The sequence below is a fragment of the Ictalurus punctatus genome, chromosome 7, assembly GCF_001660625.3.
Source record: "Ictalurus punctatus breed USDA103 chromosome 7, Coco_2.0, whole genome shotgun sequence".
NCBI lineage: Eukaryota > Metazoa > Chordata > Actinopteri > Siluriformes > Ictaluridae > Ictalurus > Ictalurus punctatus.
In genome coordinates, this window is record NC_030422.2 from 31,880,100 (window position 1) to 31,897,599 (window position 17,500).

Here is a 17,500-nt window from a genome sequence, read left to right on the forward strand (position 1 = left end):
TAAAAGGTCTCATTTACAAACAAACATCACTGTGAAAGACCGTGCAAAACAATTTCCTGCAATCGCGATTTTGCCAATTCAAGTAGTTTTCCGGGGGAAAAAACTCAGCCGGTTGCATCGCAAATTTTGAAAAATGCCACAGCAAAATCAAGCATCTTCGGCCTCAACAACCACCAAAAAAAAATCCTGTATGGACTGTTAAATTTACTTACATTTATTAGGAGACTGATCCTTGTCTTCATGTAAACTTTGTTTAAAATATACTTTTTTTTATACAATTTACTAAGATTTTTCTGGAGAGTTACCACACTTTTCTCAAGTAAATTTTATTCAATTTTTCAGTGTATGTGAAAAAAAAACTTGCCTGCAAAGTTGTTGACATCTTTGGTGTGTTGATATCTGTACCATTTGTGGTGTATTTTTTTATTAGCACCCCTTATTTCAACTATTCCCTCTACTTGTTGTTCCGGTGCCTCTTTAATCTCTTCAGCGTCCCACACGCTGGTGTGTTGAGGTATATCTTTCTCAATCCTCTTTCTTCTGTGTTGTGGTATCTCATAACTGGCTCTCTTCCTGCATTGCTCGGGTATATCTTTACCATCTTCTAGCCCACGCATCTCATGATCATGAGCACTCTTCCACTGTTGGTATGTGTCTCCATTCTTCCCCTTCCTTTGGTGATGTTGTATCTCCTCATTACATGTTTTCCTGCTGTGCTTCGCTGTCTCTTCATTATCCCTGTTCCTGTTACATTGGAGTATCTCTTTATCATCTGTCAGCCAGTTACATTGGGGTATCTCTTCCTCATAACCTCCTCTGTTACTTTGAGGCATCTCTTCCTCATAACCTCCTCTGTTACTTTGAGGTATCTCTTCCTCATAACCCCCTCTGTTACTTTGAGGTATCTCTTCCTCATAACCTCTTCTGTTACTTTGAGGTCTCTCTTTCTTGCAAGCCTTTCTTTTACATGGAGGTATCTCTTCCTCATAACCTCTTCTGTTACTTTGAGGTATCTCTTTCTTGGAAGCTTTTCTGTTACTTTGAGGTATCTCTTTCTTGGAAGCTTTTCTGTTAATTTCAGGTATCTCTTCCTCATAACCTCTTCTGTTACTTTGAGGTATCTCTTTCTTGCAAGCTTTTCTGTTAATTTGAGGTATCTCTTCCTCATAACCTCTTATGTTACTTTGAGGTATCTCTTCCTCATAACCCCCTCTGTTACTTTGAGGTATCTCTTCCTCATAACCTCTTCTGTTACTTTGAGGTCTCTCTTTCTTGCAAGCCTTTCTTTTACTTTGAGGTATCTCTTCCTCATAACCTCTTCTGTTACTTTGAGGTATCTCTTCCTCATAACCCCCTCTGTTACTTTGAGGTATCTCTTCCTCATAACCTCCTCTGTTACTTTGAGGTATCTCTTCCTCATAACCTCCTCTGTTACTTTGAGGTATCTCTTCCTCATAACCCCCTCTGTTACTTTGAGGTATCTCTTCCTCATAACCCCCTCTGTTACTTTGAGTTATCTCTTCCTCATAACCTCTTCTGTTACTTTGAGGTCTCTCTTTCTTGCAAGCCTTTCTTTTACTTTGAGGTATCTCTTCCTCATAATCTCTTCTGTTACTTTGAGGTATCTCTTTCTTGGAAGCTTTTCTGTTAATTTCAGGTATCTCTTCCTCATAACCTCTTATGTTACTTTGAGGTATCTCTTCCTCATAACCTCTTGTGTTATACTGGGGTATCTCTTTCTTGTAGCCCCTCCTGTGGTTCTGGCATATCTCTTCCATGTCTTTGATGACATGTTTGGATAGCTCTTCATCTTTACATCTCTTGCTCTGTTGGGGTATTTCTTCATAATCAGCTTTGCTGTTATGTTGCAGCATTTCCTCCGTATGTCCCCTCTGGCTGTGTTCGGGTGTGTTCTCATATTCCACCATTTTGGTCTTTCTGTGTATCTTTTTCATCCTCCCATGCCTATTGTTGTTTCGGCATATGTTATCATCCGTTCTTTTAAGTTTGAGTAGCTCTTCCTCCTCATCTGCGTTGCTCTGTTGGTTTGTCTCTTCATAATCTGTTTTGTTATTTTGGAGTACATGTTTCACATCCCCCTTTATACTATGTTGGAGTACATGGTCATCGTCTACCTGCTTTCTTTGTTGGAGGATATTTTCACCCTCCTCATTACCGTCATATTGAGGTATCTCTTTATCACCCCTCTTGCTCTGATGGGGTATCTCATCATTAGCTTTTATGATTTGTTGAGATTGTTCTTCTTTATCATCTTCTTCTTCATCATCATCATCACCTTTCTGACTGTGTTGGGGTAACTCTTCATCCTCACCTTTCTTCATCTTTTCATCTTTACCTCCTGTGCTGTGTTGTGGGATTCCTTCATCATCCTCCATGTTGCTGCATTGGGTTACCTCTTTAGGCCTGTTGTTGCTGATCTGCCACAGCAATGAGTGAAAAGCTCCCGGGTTTTCTTTGCTTGGTTTTTGCTGGCGTTCAACAAACCCAGAGACCAGTGTGTTCATGTTCTGATTACCTGTTTCTTTGGATACTCCATAGGTTTCATATATCAGACATAAATATCTCACAAACAGGTACAAAACCATGATATATATCCAGAAAATATTATCACTGCACACTGTGAAAGAGATCCAATCTCTCTCACATGATGGTTTCAGTTTTCTCCAGCAGACAGAGAACTGAAGAACACAAGTCATCAGAACACCTGCAAAGGAAAATGAGTATTGTTTGTGTCAAATCTGTGCAAGTGAATTTTTTTAACAAATGCAGCTTATCTGAATAAAATACATATAACATGATAATAAACATTTACTGGTGTTTACTCACTTTCTTCGCTATAAATGTAACAAGTAATGCTCAAGTCCCACTGGATGTCCCAGGTTTGAGGAGTGTTTCTTTGCAATGGTGCATGCTGTACATGTTTTTTGTTCTTTTCTTCATCTCTGGGATTTCGATCTATGCCTGTTTCCTCTACCTCTGTACAGGTATTCTTTTCAGTCTGATCTACATTAATCGATTCTGTATCACCATCATCATCACTGCTCATGGCCAGATCTCTGATTATTTCAGCAGGGCTTTCTGAGCAAAGGTCAGATGTAGATCGCAAAACGCATGTGCTGTTTTCTTCTGGAAGCTCACTTTGATCAGTAGGATGGGTCATTGGTGGGTCATTTTTCACTGGTGGCAGTGATTTAAACATGTGGTCTTCTAATCTGAAGCCGCTTTCCCTCCCTATGTGTTCCTCCATCTTTGTGCATCTTTCCACCAACTGCCTGTTGTTTCTCAGTGAATTCATCTCATGCTCTCTCAATGTGCCCACTTCCTGTTCACTCATAACCAATTGCAATGATTGACCATTGCTTTCTTGGACCATCTGCTCAACCTTTTCCATCAGCTCCCTGACTTGCTCGTGATCATTCCGTTTGCAGTTGTTAAGTACATGGTACCTGTGCTCACACTTTTCCAGCAAACTCTGGAAGGGCTGCCCGCTACCTTTCAGATATCCCTCCAATCCTGTGTGATGCAGAAGGTCAGCTCTGGTGAACAGAATCATGGTGTGTTTCCATGTATCATCGTTGAATAGGGTGAGCGCATTCGACAGCCTTTGTGCAACTTTCTGGTTCCACTCTTGGTTTTGGGAAATGGGGATAGTCAGCAGCAGGACGTGGAACCCTTGACCCACGGCAGAGTTGTGTGCTTTCTTCAGCATTTTGAGTGGAACATCTGGGGAACATTCTGAATCCCATCCGGGAGTGTCTACCACGGTCACATCTCTACCCTCGATGACCCCGAAGCTCTGCATTACATGCTCTGTATCACTATCAACTTTAAATACAGTTTGGCCAAGCATGGTGTTTCCAGCCGAGCTCTTTCCTGTCCACTCCTCCCCCATGAGGATGAGCCAAAATCGTTCCTTTTTCACCATCTTCAGGATGGGTCATTAGACTTGCCCCTAAATGAAAAGAGATTTAACAATTACACACAAATCTGTACAAAATTTCAGGTTAGAATGATCAGTTTTATTTTATCAATACATATTTTATAAATGCTAATAATTGTTATAGGTTTATAATGCACCACTGCCTTTTTAAATGTTTGGTGAAGCTGCATTTCTGATAAACTTTCTGGAAAATAAACACCTAAATATATACTACATAAATACTATACAAAAGGAATGTATTCGTCTATTCAGAGTCGAGTTATGCAGCAGATTAAGAGCGCATGTCAGATTTATTTTATGAGTATAGGTGTCAGATCTAATTAATTGACAAATTACAGAGTGAAGAAGCAGGTTGTTTTTTTCTCTGCTGTCAAATGTAATACAACATAACAGAACGGCTATATATATATTAAAAAAAAAAAAAAAAAAAAAAACTAAGTTGATGAAAATTTGGTTTAAGAATATGGCTTCCACATTCATGATTCAGCAAATCCATGTCCAGCCTTAGGAGGCGCAAGAGTACTGCAAAGCAGGAGCAGGGAGATTAAACGAGAGAACAAAGGTCATGAGAATAACGTGCACTGTAGTGGATGAAAAGCTAGATCACAAATCTGAAAATAAATAAAGGAACGAATGATGAAACAAAATGTAAAGGGAACAAAATGTTGAAATAATGGTTACGCATGTATGTTGTCAACAAACATTGTGGCGTTGTGTTTGTTACAAGGTGAATAAACCCTGTGTTGGTGCACACGAGCATGATATTAACTAGCTAGAAAAGTAAAGGCAGGTGAAGCCTGAATGTTTTATTGTTTTGTTTTTATTAGCAAAGGGAGGCTTTACTGAAAAGGTTTGGGAACCACCGGCCTATCGTTTGCTGACTGTTTATTGTGCACAAAAATTATCGTTAAAGTCTTTATTGTTATTTTCACAGATGAAACATGGAAAAAAATGCGCATTGAAACTCTTGTCACAGCACTAACAAATACTGGGTGTATATTAACATATAGCACATAGTAAACAACATGCCCAAACAACAAATCCAAAACGTGCACCTTTCAATATACAAAATTAAATTAGATACGCAGAATCTACAAAAAAAACATGGGTGGATAGTGTAGATAGTAAAATGTGCAACGTGCGAAGTAAAAAGTTTACTATCACTAGCTTTAGTTGTGCTGTTTGTTTTATCTCTGTACCACTGTTATTGTGGAGAGGTGTGAATTGTTTGGCCAGCAGGGGGCTCAAACCCCTCCAAATACCCATCGGCATGCTCACCTGCAGCTAAACACAGAGTCACGACACTCTACACACAGAACCCCAACAGTGCCCTGACTCATCTTATAACAGACCCACAGCCATAAATGTATTCATTTGTTTATACTCGTTGAAAATGTCCGATAAGTCGATCTCCATTCTGCCGGATTAACGGTGCACTGGTGTACTGCGACAAAGGGTTAAGTACGTTTTCTTAATAATTTATCCATTTTCACAAAATCAGTCCTTGTAATAAGCAACATCTGTTATTAATATGCGGATATGCGAGCTCCTCTGAGGTCCTTCGTGTGAAACAAGTTGACCTTTTCAGGGATTTTACATTTATCAGCGCGATACAATTAACTCATTAATAGAGTCATATTTATGTATTTATTATTATATTTAAATGCTATTCTCTAGTTGTTGTTTTTTTTAATGTGCTTAGCTTGCCATATTGTGGTGAGACACACCTCTGCACGTACAGTAGTAAATCTGAATCGGATTTACTCAACTCTCTATGCGGCCATAAACGTCCACTTTTATCGGGAATGTGTATTTATTACTAAGTAGTCTAGCAACTGCTGTATTTCCCTCTCCGATCAGTCACATTTTATTGCTTTAGATTACGATTTTTAACTATCTGCTCACCTTTATCTCCATACACATATCTCTAGATATAGATATGCACCAAATGTAACACACACACACACACACACACACACACACACACACACACACACACACACACACACATACTACAAAGACTTACATTTAAGCCTACTACTTAAACTTACACAACTATGCGTAAAATGTTTTCCTGGAAGACCCTTCTCTGAAACAGTGTTATCAGAACCTTTCATAAGTACTGGACAGCTTTATTATCTGTTGTTAATGTGCATAAATACAGCGTCTAACAAATAAACATCCTCAAATGGCACTAGGTCTAAAGTTTATCGAGCTGTGAGGTTGAAAATAAAAACATCTTTCCTCAGCCCTTCTGCTCAGAGTGACTGTTGTTGATGTTGTTGTTCCTGTTGTGTTGAGAATGCAGGATGTCTTCATTATAACACAAAATGTCACATAAACTCAGCAGTAGTGGAGTAAAAAATGAGTCTGATCTATTACAGCAGTAGTACTCAGGTAAACACACGAAAAAGAAATCATGTAAAACAAATATATCAAACTTCTTTGGGTCAAAGTCTGCTAGAGAAGTTGGTCTTAAACCTCCTCTAACTTCTGTAATAGACTCAGGAACTGCCTGTAATTAACAACTCTCTATCAACTGATTCAAGCATATCATTTAATAATGTTTATTTTATTATAATGTATTTAATTTATTACCTTTTTGCAGCTTTTTTCCGACGGTGTGTGAAGCTGATTATCTTAATCCGGTCCTTCTTCCCTTACTTTCGATTTCAGAGTGAGTAGCTCAGCACGTCACTCTGTAAAATGTAAAATTGTATGTGAAAAATGTATACGTGTATAAATATAGCCTAAGTTTAATACTTTAACTACTCTGTTTCTTTGAAATGGATTTAAAAAAAAAAAAAAAAAAAAAAAGGCTGCAATTTGAGCCACGTTTGACACGTACAAAACGTTATCTATTATTATTGTTGTTGTTGTTGTTGTTGTTGTTGTTGTTATTATTATTATTATTATTATTATTATTATTATTATTATTATTATTAATGCTTCATGAACATGAATAAACCGGCTGTACAGTTATAAACAGAGTTCAGTTCACACACAGTGGGGAAAATATTATTATTATTATTATTATTATTATTATTATTATTAAAGTATTAAATAGTCATAAGCAAGCTTGACACTACTGTAGTCTGGTTGCTTGTTTTTAAGTGAGGCAGGGGAAAAGTTTTGTCAATGGTTGCAACAGACGCGCACCGACGCACACTCAGGCTGTCCAATCAGCGAGCTGCTCGTGACCAATCCGAGGCGGGACAACGAGATCGCGGCGCATGCTATTTGCGTCATCACGAAGCGGCAGTGTTTTGTTTACTTTTATTAGAGGGATGTGTTCGCGGAAATGAAGCGCGTTGGATGGAGACGGTGTAAATGACCCGTTTAAATGACCTCGTATTTACCGATAGAGGACTTTCCGATGAGTGTGTTGCTCCTGCTCCTAAACAGCCAGTCTGTGTGGGTTATATTTCACATGTGTAAAGCTGAAACCTGAAGTTTGAGCTGATTAAATTCTTTTTTTAGTCGCTGCAGTCACTCCCCCGTGTTAAACGATGCTGTGGGGCACTGGATATGAACATCATGTACTACATGTTTATTTATAGTCATTTATTCATGAAGACGAGCTTCAGTGCAACAACCCTAAGGTCTGACCGCTTCTCCGTCGCCTTTCATTATCGGTCTCCTTTTCATTTTTTGCTCAATTTACCCTTATGCGTAAAACATTTAACCTTATTTAACAACATGTCCACAGTCTTTAGGCGTTTCTTCTTTTAAAGTGCATGTCATATCAATTTTGGCTTTATATATATAACGTAAAGTAAATGGATTGTCAGTGAGTTAATAATGTGTCAAATGTATGTGTGTGTATTTAAGCAATATTCTTTTTATTTAGTTTACTGTAGTACGATGCAGCTGATTTTGTGGATGAAAAAAAATAATTTTATGTGTATATATATATATATGAGAGAGAGAGAGAGAGAGAGATTTGTGGATTCGGACACTACATGCCATATAGTCTAGACAGAAATTTACATTAAGTTAAGGTTAAATTTGATGTTAAATTGCAGTAAAGACCTGGATGAGATTTATAAGATATATGTTACTAAAAGCAGCTTTAAATCCACTGTCTGTATTGGTGGATGCTGTGCATGACCGGCTTAAGGCTGAATATTTCAGCCAAAATGAACAGCATGCCTTTTATTGCACACCCTATGTAGTGCATTTCGATCGCACAGTTTACACAGGACAGAGTGTTTAAAAGTCTAACAGTCTGACTTCCTGTTAGGTAGCGATGGTCCTGACGTTGGTGTACCTGTGTGCGCGGGAGGTGGTCAGTGATCACGGGTTATCGGCTGCGTGGTTGAGCTGCGTGCCGGGCGAGCTGTACAGGCCGCTGCTGGACGCCGCGTTCGCTCGCTGTCGCCCGCTGGCCGTCGGAGAGCTGGTGCAGCGCTGGCCTGAGCGGACACTTAGCGTCGGGGGACGGAGAAAACGTGACCATGAGCCACCGAACCGCCTGTGTGTCCAGGCGCTGCTGCTCGCCGTGGTCAGGGGCTTGACAGATAAGAGGTACGGACACACACAACGGAGAATATGTCTGAATATGTCTGATTTAATATTACGTGTCTCTTAACCAAAAAAAAAAAAAGCACATCAACAAAATGATACGAGCAACTGTCAAACAGGAGAAAGACACAACAAAGATGGCTGTTTTATTTATTAAATCTCTGATCCAAGCATCACAGAAGCTATGTCACTTAATTTAACAGTCTAAAGTTCAACAAATATATTTTATACGTATATTAAGTCTTATGGAGGAGATCAAAATAATCAAATAAAGAAGCAAACTTCAACACTAAACAGATCTTGGCTGATTGTATGTTTGATTTATTTTTTTTCTTTCATTAAACCTTTTTCCCTCCGATCCTCTGTCTCTCTCCCACGCGTCTCTGCTCAGGTGTTGCCTGCAGGTGCTGGATCTCTGCGGGCTGCAGCGCGAGGACGGCCGCTCGGAGGACGCGATGGGAGGCTGGTCCCTCACCGTCGCTTTGTGCTCCACACTGCTGCAGGCTAGAAACGTCACCACCGCCTCCAGGGGGCGCAAACGAGACGAGCGAGAGAAGAAAAAGAGAGGGCTGGAGACGGAGACAGAGCGGGACGGTGCGGTGAAACGAGACCGAGCCGGACTGAAGAAGGAGGAGGGCGAGAGGATGGATTGTGGGGATAACGCGGCGCCTGCACGAGGGACTTCGACACCGGAAGAGGAGAACATAACGGGTGTGAGGAGGAGGATGGAGCTGCAAAGGAGGAACGGAGCCCAGCCGCAGCAGGTTCCCAGCAGAGACGACGTGCTGGTGGATGTCAGGGCCGATCTCTTTGTGAACGCACGATCCTGGGAGCGCGTCCGCGGGGCGCTGAACATCTCCGGCCCCCTGCGGCTTCGCTGCCGCTTCCTGCGTGTGGAGGAGCTGCCTGCGTCCTCCATCGCCTCCCTGTTGCACTTACTGCCCCAGGACGAGCTCCTCGGTGTGGACGTGCGCTACTCCAGCCTGGGCATATCGGGGTTAGCGCTGCTGTTGCCCCGGTTAGCGCCGTTTCCTCGACTCAGCTCGCTCCGGCTGCACTACTGCAACCTGGACGTACTGCGCGCTCGGCCCGGCCAGCAGGAGGCGCTGCAGGACGTGTCTCGGGGGCTTGGAGAACTGAAGACGCTGCGCAGGCTGAGTCTCACTGCTCTGCGCATGCCGGGACGCCTACGCCTGCTGCTCAGGTACAATACGATTTCGCTGGTGTTCGACCAAAATCTCTTTCACACATCCTCAGTGATGTCACACCGGACACAGCGGGGCTGTCATCTGTAAACGTGAACAAAGCTTCATCTGAACACTGTAATGTTATGGAGGTGGCCATCTTGTTTTTCTGATTGTAGGTTGGTGCTACTGCGTTTCCTCTAGGCTCCGCCCCCAAAGGTTACATTGTGTATTTCTTACAGCGTTATTTAACTAATATTCCTATATTTATGTGAGGTATTTGTGAAATGAGCGCATTGTAGAGAAAAAACAGTAGAGATGACACCAAGGTCACACTTTCATTTTAACGTCCCTGATACTTTAGTCAATCATTTATTTTAAAAATGAGATTACAGTGTTTAAAATGTCATTTGAAACAAATCTGGCTGAGACAGACCTCTATTACTTGTTATATAAATGAAGAAACAAATGTCTGACATTTTGGCTGAGCGAGTACATTTGGAGTAACACAGTGTATGATTTAGTTAAGGTTGTACCCCCCCCCCCCCCCCCCCCATTTTTTTGTATACTTTAATATAGAGGTCGAACGATAGTGGATTTTACTGATAGCTATAACTAAGATGGGCGGTACCTATCTGCTGATAACCAATTAATCAACAGATAGTTTTTAAAATTGATACTGAATGAAAACATAACACTCAAAATAAAATACTGATGAGCTTTGTTACAGAGATAAACAGTACTGACTGTACCATGAAAATGTACTGTACTTTTTAAAATGGTAAATAAGATATACATCCAAACTGAACCGGAAAGTAACACTCCAAATAACAAATAAAAATGGAGACATCCAGAACGAAATTAAAAAAAAAAAAAAAACACTTCAAATAACACAACAAAATTGGTCAGCGATAGTTTTTTATTTCGCCTCTAGAGGCCGCTCTGGTGCTGTATAATGACAGCAGTTAAGTAAAACAGTAGGGAGTTTGCTGAGGAATGTGTGCGAAAGACATCTGCAGGTTTATTCCACTCACGATCCTCGTTCCTCTGTCCCGCTGCAGCTCTCTGTCGGAGCCCCTGGAGGCGCTGGAGCTGCCGTACCTCAGCCTGACCTCCGGTGACGTGGCGTACCTCTCGCGCAGCCCTCACGCGTCCTCCATTGCCGAGCTGGACCTGAGTGAGAACAGGCTGGACGAGTCGTCTCTGCACTCCCTGTGCTATCTCCTGGCCCGGGCTGAACGCTGCCTGATGCGCCTCTCTCTGTGCGGCTGCGGACTCTCGGACGGCCCGCTCAGGGCACTGCTGCCCACGCTGGGGCAATGCCACGCCCTCCGCAGCCTCCGTTTGGCACTGAATCCGCTCTCCAGGGCGGCGCTGGTGGAGTTAGCGCGGGCTGCGGCAGGCATCGACTCCCTGAGGCTCCTCCTCTACCCTAACCCACTGGAGGAGTACGAGCCCGGGCTGCCCCCCCTGCCCTCCAGCACACAGCTCCTCGACTGGCCTCTTATCGAAGAGTCGGAGGTCAAAGAGGTCACGCTGATGCAGCTGGACGAGGTTTTGAGAGCCAAAGGGCGCACGCAGGACCTCCTAATGACCTCCGACCTGCTGAAATATAGCACTGACCTAGCAGTGGATGATTAGCGTGTTAAAGTGATAGTTCAGCCAAAAAAGTTTTGTAAATTTTATTTTGACCTGCCGGAACCTTATAGCCACCATGCACACGCTTCATTGTGAGGTATTTTTGTCCATTTTTTTTTTTTATATATACCGAGGCGTGGCCTCTGTGTAGGTCAGTCTCAGTGGCATGGAACTGCTCAATGCTAACACACACACACACACACACACACAAATGTTTTGGTTAAAGTGTTACTGTTTGCACAATCCTCAGTCACATCGCAAGGTATTGAAACTGCGCTAAAAATCATACCTTGTTTACTTTTGCTAATCTTTCAGTTTTATTGTTTTGTTCAAACAGGGTTTTTAAACGGCCCACTCTTGCAGTAGTTTTTAAATACGGTGAAATCCTCGGAATTGGTTTTAGCAGTCGATGCTAACTGTAGTTTCAGTGCGAGTGTAGTAATTTAGCTTTAATCTGGGGTCGATGTCGATCTACCTGTCACATTTCGTCCTGTTGCTGTCCCTTTACATCGTTCCTATCTGTATTTCCCAGTTGCCTAGGCAACAACAGGAATGGTGAGCGTAATCCTGCGTCTGCTAAGTAAATGAATGTAAATACAGGTAAATGGATATGTATATATTAGACTTCTATACACTGTAAAGCAGAAATTGACTCTTTATCACAGTCACAAACGACTGTAGCTATTGTCACGATTACTCGACATCTACCAACGCTCCTCCTCAGATTTCTGCATTCGATCGACGGATCTTATTCCCGGCCGGATGAAACACGCTGGGGATTTTCTAACTCGACCCCGCGTCATGATGAATTAATGAGATGCTACGTATGTAAGTTTTCCTTCGATCAGGTCCTTCAGCTGCCAGATTTTTTATCACTAGTTCGGCGCTAACATCAGAAGGATTAGGATCAGCGATGAGACTACCTCACCTGCGGATGGAATGGAATGGAATGAAAATGAATTGAAGGGAATGAAGATCAGCGTAGCTCCAATTACACTGACTAACCGTAATCATTTTAGCTGAATCCAGTTTTACACAACGGATCATCTTAAACGTGAAGAAGACGTTATTACATCATGTGCGTTTGTACAATTTCAGTACAATCATGTACTCTTAAACGTCTGTTGTTGTTGTTGTTGTTTGACTGGATCTTAAATTCACCACACTGCACTCTTCAGTCCCTTCAGGATTTCACGATTGCAGAAATGAAAAGCAAACTCCGCAATATGCTTAGGAGCTTGCAGTTTTTTCGGAATAATCGCAGATTTGGGCCGAGACGCGTCATGTGACGTGCATTCAGCCTTCTTCGATTTACGTGCGTCGAACACGAGTACAGCGACGTCGAGCATTTTTGGCCGCGACAATCAACAAAAAAACTCTGAAATCCTGTACGGACCGACTCTTATTCTGTATTTCTGCTTTTCAATAAATACAAACCAAAGCGTTTCTTACAACAAACGGATGATTTTTGTGTCTGGGGAAAGATTTCTAAGAGCCAACGGGAACACAAGGTGAGAGAGAGAGCGAGTAACACCAAAGTGCTGTTTCCTTCACCGAGTGTGTTATTTGTATATATTTGGAAAGATATCGAAAGATAAAATAAAACATCTGAGATCGGAGTGTTAGTGAGTCAGCGGTCGCTCGAAGTTCTGCGCTAAGGACCAGGAAGCTGTTTTGCCGGAGAGCTGTCGTCGTGCCTTGGAGGGAAATCATTAACCGTCACTGTGCTATGCGAGAGTTCTTTACACACATCGTGAATCATATACATGTGATTTAAATTCATGTGAAACGATATCGGCTGGAATGAAACAGATGGAACAAGCACACACATTACGATGTCATGACCTTGGTTTACTCGCTGTCAGAGTATGATCTACAGGCGTCCCAGAAGTCTCCATACACAGGGATACGTTTGCCAGCACCATGTCGGTTATGTCTTCGTCAGCGGATGTCCGTGGACGTTTTAATTGTCCGGCGTCGCAACTGAACATCCACAACTTTCCTCGCGTAAAAACAAATCCCAACGTGACTAGTTGTTTTGTTCGGCAGGTTTTCAACTCGTCCGGCACGTTTTGGACAACGGAATTGAAAGTGCTCGGACGTGTGGAGGAGCGTTTTCATCTGTAGAACTGGACGTAGGATCGCTCCAGCAGGAAGTAGCGCTGCAGCGGTGCCTGTTTGAGACCGTGCGCCTCCAGAGAGAAAGGGAACGAAGAGACGGTGACTCGAGGCAGCGGGAGAGTCAGCAGCCGTGTAAAACCCGTCAGTGCTGGCCTGGACGTCAGAGGAGGCAAGCGCAATCCTGGAAAGAGCAAAGTCGCGATTAACGCGTGTGTGTGTGTGTGTGTTTAATGTAGGATGCTGGAACAACACCTAATGCTTATATGTGGTTGTTTCTGAAAGTCCTAATTCTATTACAGAGAGCATTTCCTTTCAGAAGGGTGATATGAGACTGTCGTAGGAACATAATCAACAGCAGGGTGGTGTGATGATGCGTATTTACTGTTACCACACCCAAGTTTAATATTCTCATGTAACAGCACGTGGCACAAGTGTTTCAATCCTCTTTGACCATGATTAAAGAATGACACATCATACTCTTCGTCCATCTCCTTAGAGAAATCTTACACACTTACATGTGTGTATATATATATTTTTTTAATTTTTTAAACGTCACATCACAAGCTCACCTTGAGGTTCTCGTACACGCGTCATGGCGTTCGTCTCGCCCAGACGATGAACCGCCTTCCACCTGGAAACACAGGATTGTATTACAGGTTCGTTTATATAACATGTACGGAAGGAGTCTCCGGTGTCAGCGCTTTGTAACGGTCCGAGGTAAAGCTGTAACTTTAAAGTACGCGTGAAGCGCTTCGAAGCGTGCAGTGTTGCTCGATGTGTTGGCGTAATTTCCACTGAAACAGGAAGTCAGGGCGGGACATATCGAGTAGCCCCCCCCCCCCCCCCCTTTTAAATAGCCAATAGCGTTTAGCTTACCTCACAGCCCGGGCTAAACCGCACTCGACGGTTAGCGCCACGGGTTTTTATAACGTCGGAGACGGGACACTTCGTATCTTCGAGAGAGAGAGAGCGTTTGATTGGACGGAAAATCTGATGAGAAGCTGAAGTGCAGAATGATGTCATCAAAATCGTTGATCCGTAACGGTGGTAGAGAGGGAGATCATACATTTTGAATGCGTCTATCTGCTGTTTTGGAGCACACTAGCTTATAGATATCCTCAAGGCTGAGATATTCTTACTAAACACTGGGAAAACGTCCATTTTGATTTTGTAACTGAGAGAGAGAGGAAGAGAGGCAGGACGTGAGGGAACGACGTGAGCGAGAACAGGAACTAACCGGTCACCTCTCACGTTACATGAAATATCATTTTAAACTGAAAAAAAGGTATGAGGTTCGTTCATAAATAAATAAATAAATAAATAAATAAATAAATAAATAAATAAATAAATGAACGGTAATTGTTAGTAAACGTCTGTGGTCTTAAGAGGAATAAATCGGTACCGGTAAATCTGCTTCATCACACCACCATGTGACCGTTCACTTCCTACAGCAGCAGCACAGAGTGTTTTATTCCTCACACAACAGTACAGCGACAGCGTGAGGATTTCACCACACCACGACCCCGGATCGTAGGGTTCATCTGTGTGATTGTGTCCTGTACCGTTGAGTGGTGGATTGATTGATTGATTTATTTATTTATTTAGTGTGTAATAGTGCTTATATGTATTAAGTATAGACATATCCAGATTCTTTAGCTTTGACTTAAAATCGCATGATAGAATCAAAATGAATATTTCATTTATATGAAGGAAAAAGTAAATGGATTGCCTACGAGGAAAGAAGAACAGATAAAAAAGAGGCTAAAATAGTGTGTTTTTCATGTCCAAGATGTTTAACATTCTAAACCATGCAGCGTTAAAGACCAAAACGATTTATGTGTTATTTCTGAACGTTGAAATGTCACACAGTTTAGGACTGTTTCATGGGTGAAGGAGGTCAAAAAAATGATCTTCCTCCTGAAAAACAAACAAACAAACAAACAAACAAACTAGTGTGGAGTGTGGCACAAAAACATTATTTTAAAACTTTTTTTTCGTATTTATTTATTTGTTTGTTTGTTTGTTTAATATAGGACGCTAGTAAAGATCGACAGTGACATGGTGCAGAGAGTCGATGGTGATTTACACTGATGCTCTCAAGTGATTTGGAGGATCTTATATTTCCCTACAATATCAAAAAAAGAGCATTTAATAGACTTCGATAAACATGGACACGACACATGAACGGGTTAAAGTGCGTGAGAGAAACGTGTGTGTGTGTGTATGTGTGTGTGGTGTGTATGTGTGTGTGTGTGTGTGTGTGTGTGTGTGTATGTGTGTGTGGTGTGTATGTGTGTGTGTGTGTGTGTGTGTGTATGGTGTGTATGTATGTGTGAGTGTGTGTGTGTGTGTGTGTGTGTATGGTGTGTGTGTGTGTGTGTGTGTGTGTGTGTGGTGTGTGTATGTGTGTGTGTGTGTATGGTGTGTGTATGTGTGTGTGTGTGTGTGTATGGTGTGTGTGTGTGTGTGTGTGTGTGTGTGTGTGTGTGTGTGTGTGTGTATGGTGTGTGTGTGTGTGTGTATGGTGTGTGTGTGTGTGTGTGTGTGTGTGTGTATGGTGTGTGTGTGTGTGTGTATGGTGTGTGTGTGTGTGTGTATGGTGTGTGTGTGTGTATGGTGTGTGTGTGTGTGTGTGTATGGTGTGTGTGTGTGTGTGTGTGTGTATGGTGTGTGTGTGTGTATGGTGTGTGTGTGTGTGTGTGTGTGTGTGTGTATGGTGTGTGTGTGTGTGTGTGTGTGTGTGTGTGTGTGTGTGTGTGTGTGTATGTGTGTGTGTGTGTGTGTGTGTGTGTGTGTGTGTACCTGTATGGCTGTGTCTCCAGCAGGACGGTGTCTCTCCTGCCCCTTGCTTCTGCTGCTGGTTTAACCTGCGCCTCTTTTTGCACCCAGCAGAAATAACGCAGAACCTCTGAGGGTGAGATCAAGAGAGAGAAGAGCGCACTCTTTTTCCCAGCACTCTTATGTATCTGAAAATCACACACACACACACACACACACACACACACACACACACACACACGTTATTACACACCACTGCTGGGGCCTCACTCTCGATATCGTAGTAAACTGTTTGTGCTGTACTGCCTAGACGTCTTCCGCGCCCTCACTTTGTATTTTGAGGTCCAGCTGTTGAGCCAGTGGTGCGCCAGCTCTCTGAGACATCTCCGAGGCTCTGCGTGTTCGTGTGCCTCAAGGTCCCAGGACTCCAGCTGAGGACGGAGCCACTGCTGAGCCTCGTCCACGCCCAGAGCCTGCAGCATACACACTGCTACGCCTCTACACAGGACAGCACATCGCGGGAAATCAACAGCGACGCCAGGATGGCTTCTAAAGCCTTAGACACTGTGTCTGTTAATTAGGATTAGAGTTTTTTGAATGTGCATTTTGCTCTGTGTGTGAGTGTGTGAGTGTGAGTGTGTGTGTGTGTGTGTGTGTGAGTGTGTGAGAGAGATTTTTACTGTAATCTCAGCTCTTTATCTGCTAGCAGGAGGAGTATCTCCACTGTGATGTCGTAGCTGTGAGGATTCACACACACCAAGAAATTCAGCAACTCCACTGCAAAGCGCTGCTCCATATCTGACTACACACACACACACACACACACACACACACACACACACCAAATAATAATTATTATTCACTAATACAGATTTTAAAAAGTATGATATGGTCAAGTTTTCTTAATGTAAGGACATGTTTATTATTATTCTTGTGTGTGTGTGTGTGTGTGTGTGTGTGAGAGAGATTACCATGTCTTTGTGCAGGCAGGTGCGCAGTGAGTCCAGCAGGCTGTGTGTGATGGTGTGTGTGTTGTTGAGAGAGTTGTGTGTGTGCAGTGTGATGATGGCTTTGAGGACACACAGCTTCTGATCCATAACACAGCGCTTCAGGAAGTCCAGCAGCTGAGCACAGAACTCAGTCAGGGTCAGGGACTCGGGGATACACTACACACGTTATACACACACACACACACACACACACACACACACACACACACACACACACACACACGCACATACGCACATTATATGTATACCTGAGTTACTATGATTGAACGAATACATTTAAAGTT

The 17,500-nt window shown here is 42.6% G+C and overlaps 2 protein-coding genes across 7 annotated transcripts in view; one reads left to right on the top strand and one right to left on the bottom strand.

The window, feature by feature from the left end:
* Nucleotides 1-6,662, bottom strand: part of LOC108268246 (uncharacterized) — a 30,559-nt gene extending 23,897 nt beyond the window's left edge. For all 3 annotated transcript variants that reach the window (XM_047156507.2, XM_047156506.2, XM_047156505.2), the window contains exons 1-3: nt 6,560-6,662; nt 2,848-3,973; nt 365-2,725 (exon numbers count right to left, since the gene is read on the bottom strand). In XM_047156507.2, the coding sequence (XP_047012463.2) occupies nt 365-2,725; nt 2,848-3,946 (3,460 nt within the window). In that variant the 5' untranslated portion in view covers nt 3,947-3,973; nt 6,560-6,662. The remainder of the gene's footprint in view (nt 1-364; nt 2,726-2,847; nt 3,974-6,559) is intronic.
* Nucleotides 6,663-7,212: 550 nt separating this feature from the next.
* On the top strand, nt 7,213-13,902 carry si:ch73-174h16.4 (leucine-rich repeat-containing protein 14). Of its 4 annotated transcripts, none has more exons than XM_017473063.3 (4): nt 7,213-7,375; nt 8,205-8,488; nt 8,877-9,689; nt 10,731-13,902. In XM_017473063.3, the coding sequence occupies exons 1-4, from the start codon at nt 7,292-7,294 to the stop codon at nt 11,308-11,310; spliced, it is 1,761 nt and encodes a 586-aa protein (XP_017328552.1). In that variant the 5' UTR covers nt 7,213-7,291; the 3' UTR covers nt 11,311-13,902. The 4 variants fall into 4 exon arrangements, with proteins under 4 accessions (XP_017328552.1, XP_017328555.1, XP_017328553.1 ...); XM_017473066.3 differs by having other exon boundaries at nt 7,222-7,375; nt 8,209-8,488; XM_017473064.3 differs by having other exon boundaries at nt 7,228-7,563.
* The last annotated feature ends 3,598 nt before the right edge of the window (nt 13,903-17,500 follow it).